We start from the raw sequence: 6,527 nt of genomic DNA on the forward strand, positions 1-6,527 counted from the left end.
TATATACAAACATTCAGTGCTATTCAATATTCAGCACAATACTATTCTTGCAGTACATACAGTAGGCCTATACAATATATTCACCTTACTCAGTTGCAGTTACTATACTTTTTAACAGAATTGCAAAAATGTTTACTCAATACAATATACTTTTTTTCTGTAATGTTCTGGATGCTGTGTTCTCCGTTTTTCTCTGAAGTGTCTGATGAATGCTCTGTAGTGTTTATTTTATTGACTTGTGTGTGTGTGTGTGTGTGTGTGTGTGTGATCTGAGAGCACCGGTTGATTTTGAGTGCAAGTGAAATGGTTTTGCAGTGATTGTTTGATTTTGATGGAAGAGTCAGAGGTTTCGTGAATTTAGTTTGAGTATTTGGATTTGTGTTTAAGGTTTTGAGAAAATGGGTGATGGTTTCAAGAAAGGTGTTTTTAGCAATTCAGAAAAACTGTAATATATGCAAAACAAAACACAAACTGATTACTTATGGATTCAGTCAGATTCTGTGAATAGCAATTGCTGTTTGTGTGCCTGCATGCAGAACATTAATGAAGTCCAACACACGCTCTTTTTTTCCCAAAGAATGGGTATTTTGCTATGTTATTTTAATATTGTATCACAAAAGTTTTTATTATTGCTATTCATTTTGTTGATGAATATGTTCTATATGCACTTTCAACATGTTTTGCGCACCAAAGCTCTCGATGTGTCTCTACTTTCTGTGTGCATCCCAAATGGGCGCCAAAATAAATTTAAAGGCTTACTTATGTTCCACTCAAAAGTATACTATAGTATATATACTTCTGCAGTGTTTGTCACAGCAGAGGTCACTGTTGTATCTTTTTACTGGTCTAAAGTCCTTAAGATGTTTCGTGAGGGCAAACATTTATAATCTGTCACTATATAATAACAATGACATGTTCCTTTATGGACATAAGTGTGATTTTTGGTAATTATTGTTGACTGAAGTATATTTTCTCTCTGTTTTTAGAGGAATATCTGCAGAATTTGTTTGAAAATGGTCAAATATGTTAAAAAGAGCACACACTGATAATAAAGTGACACTATGAACAAATTTTACACTTGTGTAAAAACGTTTATTAACAGATCCACAATTCATAAAAAAAGAAACAGTTTAAAAAATAATAATAATTTAATTTGCCCAGCTAGGCGCTGTTGATTGGCAGAACATCATCGAGCTAAGGCAGGTATTGCAGTGTAATCATTGTGCAGTGGTTTTCTCTAAGGCAAACAAAATCAAAAAGCAAACACTGTCTACCATGATTTTTTTAAAATATGAAAACATAAACATTTTTATTCCCTGTGATAGTCCATTGCTTTTTTTCAGTTCGCCCATCCATTATTTTTCAAGTACACTGAGACTGCGATGAGTCAGGCAGCCATTTTAAGGCAGCGCAGTTATTGGACTCAGTTTGAACTGGTGAACCGACGACTGGATGGGCATTGGTGTCAGGAAGGAGGTAGGGAAGGTGAAACCCGAGGACTCGAAGTTCTCGGTTTCGAGCGTGAAGTCACCACTAAAGAAGGTGGGTGTCTCTTGAGTGGCAGGAGTGACAGACGGAGGCGTGGAAGAAACCACCTCCGACTCGAACTGCAGTAGTTGACCCATGAAGCTAAAATTGGGCGAGATGATGGCACGCCGCTGTCGGATGACGTCAAAGGCCTGCTCCAAGCGCAACCGTTGGGTTTTCATGATGTACGCCATGCAGATGGTGGGAGAACGAGAGATTCCAGCCTCGCAGTGGACCAGCACTTTACCTTCCTCTGCTTTCACACGTTCTGTGGAGAGAAAAGTACATGAATTCATTACAAAAGCTCTCGAAATAACAGCATGAGTCACCAAAAACACAGACTGTCTTTTAAGTCAAACTTCAAGCCAGACTTTATTTATAAAGCACATTTAAAAACAACAGAAGAGCCCGGTGCACTTTTAGGCCTATGGAAAGAAAGAAAGAAAGAAAAAAAGAAAGAAAGAAAGAGAGAAAGAAAGAGAGAAAAAAGAAAGATAATAAAAGGTGAAGTAGCGGCACCAGACAAAATAATAATGACTGTTTTCAAACAAGTTTCCCCAAACACGCCCTTCATCTGCCATTGGTAAGTCAAACAAATAGCCCCGCCCCAAATTCACACCATTGGTTGAGCCAGTGTTGCTATGCTGGACTGGTCAAATATTCAAAGAAACAAAGCGATGTTTTGAAAACACCACAGAGACAAAGTTTAGACTTTTAAGGGAAAATGTTCTTTTAAAACGTACTTAATAAACTTTGTTTTATTTACAACTCAAAAATCATTTTTACAGTGTACGAATAACTTATAGTTTGAGCACATTCATTTTGGTATATGAAATATGTTTGCATAACATTACAATGTGTATAAATGCCATAAAATGGCTTTGAGTTACAGAGTTGTGAGAGGGAACAAGTGAAACGTAATCATGGTTATTTTTCACAGTTCTTCTGATATCCTCTGTCCGTTATCGCTTGGCTAATTCATTTCCTCCCTGACCCTTTTTTATCGTAATGTCATATCAATTTCATTTCCACCCCAGAAAGTTCTGACGCACAAATCCATAAACTCACACCATTAGGGAAAGCTCCGATTGCGTATTCCTGTCTAATTCAATACAGCTAAGCAGATTCCAGCCTCATATCTCTGAACGACGCACATACGAGAAGTGAAGCGCGTGTTCATGCGAGATCCCTCGCTGCTGGTCTCTTTAAAACAAAACATGCTGGTGTGAATCACGCCTGAAGCCCATCTGGAGCGGAGCGGGGCCGAGCTGTGGGCGTCATAATGACTATCACACTCGCTAATGCGCCTAAATATTACCACACACTCATTAGCCGAAGCTTTCGATGGACTATTCTTTCACTGCTATCGCTTTCCTGCGGGAGACCAAATTACCTCACGGTCTCTTAGGTAATATCGTCTATATTGAGGTAAATGTTAATGAAACTTGGGTATAATCGAATGAAATGTGGGATACGCAAGTCCTTGAATGGCAGACAGGATGACATGGTTAAAGCCTCACCAGAATACAGGTCAAACAGGGAGTTTTGGTCACATGTGAAGTCTATGTAAACAACGTCTACACTCTTAAAGGTGACATATCATGAAAATCTGACTTTTCCAGGTTTTAAGTGCTATAATCAGGTCCCCAGTGCATCTACGGAAAAGGGGGCGGGGAGCAGCAGCTCATTTGCATTTAAAGAGACAGGCCTGAAAAACAGCTTGTTTCTGCTTCCACTCAAAATAGGCATTTTCAAAATGATATAATAAATGATCTGTGGAGTATTTTGAGCTGAAACTTCACAGACACATTCTGGGGACACCAGAGACTTATATTACATATTGTAAAAAGGGGCATAATATGTCACCTTTAAGGTTATTTATGTAGTGATGTCATAGAAGAACCATTTTTGGTTCACTAAAGAACCTTTCAGTTTCAGTTTCAATTTGATAATTTTTTAAGGGGTGAAATATGGCCTAAACCTGGACCTGTTTTTGACAAGCTTTTTGCAAATCACCCATAAACAGCATTAAACGCTGTCGGATTATTGTGTAAACACATTCACCTGATAAAGAACCTACAAAACACATGACAGTCCAGTCATAGCACACAAACACACACCTAACACCACTAATCATCGACTCATCCACTGACACACTGGCCACACCTGTGATCCACAAGATCCTGGATTAGTCTAACCCCTGAGTCACAGCGGCATGTCCGTTTATCTCTCTTTATCTATATGCTTCATCTCATTTTTTATTTTCAGTAGGAGTTGGTATTAATTGCGCTCCCCAGAGTACAAGTAACATGGGATTTGTAGGTGTAATTAAAGGTGCAGTCCATTCGGATTATGGAAATTATGTGTTAGTAAAGCAGAGGAAGTCTTATTTTTAAACGGCCTGAAATTAGCTCCACTATCTATAGGTCTGTGCTCAGTTCTGGGAATGGTTTTAGCCATACAGATTAAGTTTACATAACACTAAAGATGCTGACGGTTAAAACTTTTTTTTATTAATAACAAGCGATAAAATCGTATCAATTTTAACCACAACCAAAAGTGAGACTCTGAAGTGCTCCATGGTCTTTTTTGCATATTTCGACTCCTACAGTTAAGAGGAAGTGGTTTCGGTGGAAGTGGGTTGAAATGAGGAAACAACAGCTCGCTTTCTTCTCTCTTACCTGATCATAGTCTGGTTTGTGGTGAGAACCCAGTTTGTCACAGTGACTGCTGACGCCTCTTTCACTTTTGTCTTCGCTCAGATCCACAGACTTGGTTTCAGTGCAAAGCTCGGGGTAATGGGAATGGAAGTTCTCGTAGCCTCCTGGAATGAGAAACGCGCCGTTATTATGAGTCGTCAAGGATTGTTGAGTCGTTCACCTTATCAAGAGCTTCACGTGCTGCAGTTCAGAGCTGATCCGAGTGCGAGAGTCAAGAAAAGCATTCCCACCAACACAGGGAGAGTGTTCATGAGCTCAAGAGCTTGACTTTCAGTCATCAAAATCTCCTAGTTAAACTCAACATGTCATTTGAACAAACTGAATAACTTAATTTAAAAATCTCTGTATATTTGAATGCAATATTATCACTGAAAGGAGTAAAAATATGATATATGGCTATAAATATACTTTGCTGGTTCTCATACTTCTCTCTCTGACTCATCCGTCCTTGATTCCGCACAAAGAAAATTTATCTCTTGAAAACCAGACAAAGCCCTGATCTGCTCCATCAAACGAAATACTAAAGCTATTTCACTATATATATATATATATATATATATATATATTCTTTATTATAATAAAATACAAATCACTATTACATTGTACGCATTACATGAACGTGTGTGTGTATATATATATATATAGATTTAAATTTTAGTTTGTTCACTTTTATTATATGATTTTATTATTTTTATTATAATAAAATACAAATTGCTATTATGTTGTAAAATGCATATATGTATATACATATATACACACACACACACACACACACACACACACACACACACACACATATAGACTTCTTTATTTACTTGTAGAAGTCTAGTAGTCTAAACAGTTTAATTTTAATTCAATTTAAATTTTATTTTAAAATACACATTTATTTATTTTTCACTATACATATCACTTTATTAGTATAACAGTGTATTCCTTACAATGTAATTCTTCCATATAATTCTTCGAATTAATGATTGAGACACTTGTAAAGAATTCTAAAATAGATAGAATTGTTTTAATTAATTGGTATACATCTAAACATTCAAACTAAGTCAGTCATCAAATTCTTTACTTGCTTTGTCCTGGAATCGTCATTTTAAACCCAAACAAAACTTAAATGAATGAGACCTTAAAATATTGAAAATATTAAACACTTTCAAACAAAAAAGACCGAACAATTTTTACTCACCTTTCAGGAAGCAGATGCTCGCGCTACTCGCCAAGTGCGCCAAACTATTAATGACAATCTGAGCAATACTGTCTTTCTTCAGTTTTTGTAAATGAGGTGTGCGGTCATCCAGAGCCACGACGGCGGAGATGCTGCCCTCGCGGAGCCGAAACAGCGCTTTCTCGTCCGGGATGATGAACTGTAGAGGCACCGGACCGCCGCGGGACCTCCGGACCACCACTGAATTCAAGTTGACATTGACGGAGCCTCTGATACTGGAGCTGGAGAACGAGAAATACGGTCTACAGTCCACAATCAGACAACTCCCACACTCCTTCCGTATGATCTTCCTCAGGCGGCGACAGTCTATGCTGGAGACCTTCATGTTGGAGTGACAAAGTGAAATGTTTGTAGCAGGGACGTGGATGTTTCAGGGGTGTAGGCTGCCTACTGAACCCTGTGTGCTGAGCCTGAGTCTACATTTCCTCCGAGGGGATTCCGTCGGATCGCTTTTATATGAATGGAACCTCCGGAGCTTGACGTCACGAACCATATATGGACATGTCGACACGAGAATACTTTTTGTGCACAAAGAAAACAAAAATAACATAATTTATTCAACATGTCTTCTCCCAGAGTTACATATGTGTGCAGCTTTCCCCAGAGCGTAATCAACTTAATCAGCTTTGTTTAAGTTCTGGGGAAAGTGCAATGTCAGTCTATGCACTCTAAAAAATGCTGGGTTATTTTTATTTTTTTAACCCAAATGCTGGGTTCAGCTTGTTGGGCCATTTTATTGGGTTGTTTTTAATATTTTTACCCAGGTGCTGGGTAGTTTTTCCTGTAAGTTGCTGGGTTATATTTAATGCTGGGTTATTTTTTTCTACCCAGTCGCTGGGTTGAGCCTGTCTCCACAAAACCCAGCTGCTGAGTTAAAGGGTTACTCCACCCCAAAATGAAAATGTTGTCATTAATCACTTGCCCCCATGTCGTTCCAAACCCGTAAAAGCTTTGTTCGTCTTCGAAACACAAATTAAGATATTTAAGATATTTTTGACGATATCTCTCATACTTTTCTGGGTCTTGACAGTGTTATTTACTTGGCAGTCAAT

General features: G+C 38.2%; 1 protein-coding gene across 1 annotated transcript; it reads right to left on the reverse strand.

Moving 5' to 3' along the window:
• Nucleotides 1-1,096: 1,096 nt before the first annotated feature.
• Nucleotides 1,097-5,915, reverse strand: LOC107691194 (dual specificity protein phosphatase 5-like). The gene is made up of 3 exons (XM_016489690.1): nucleotides 5,437-5,915; nucleotides 4,137-4,351; nucleotides 1,097-1,877 (listed from the first exon to the last, which is right to left on the reverse strand). Exons 1-3 carry the CDS (start codon nucleotides 5,798-5,800, stop codon nucleotides 1,401-1,403), a joined length of 1,056 nt encoding a protein of 351 aa, XP_016345176.1. The 5' UTR covers nucleotides 5,801-5,915; the 3' UTR covers nucleotides 1,097-1,400.
• Nucleotides 5,916-6,527: the final 612 nt, after the last annotated feature.

The sequence above is a fragment of the Sinocyclocheilus anshuiensis genome, unplaced genomic scaffold, assembly GCF_001515605.1.
Source record: "Sinocyclocheilus anshuiensis isolate Anshui unplaced genomic scaffold, SAMN03320099.WGS_v1.1 scaffold338, whole genome shotgun sequence".
Taxonomy (NCBI): Eukaryota; Metazoa; Chordata; class Actinopteri; order Cypriniformes; family Cyprinidae; genus Sinocyclocheilus; species Sinocyclocheilus anshuiensis.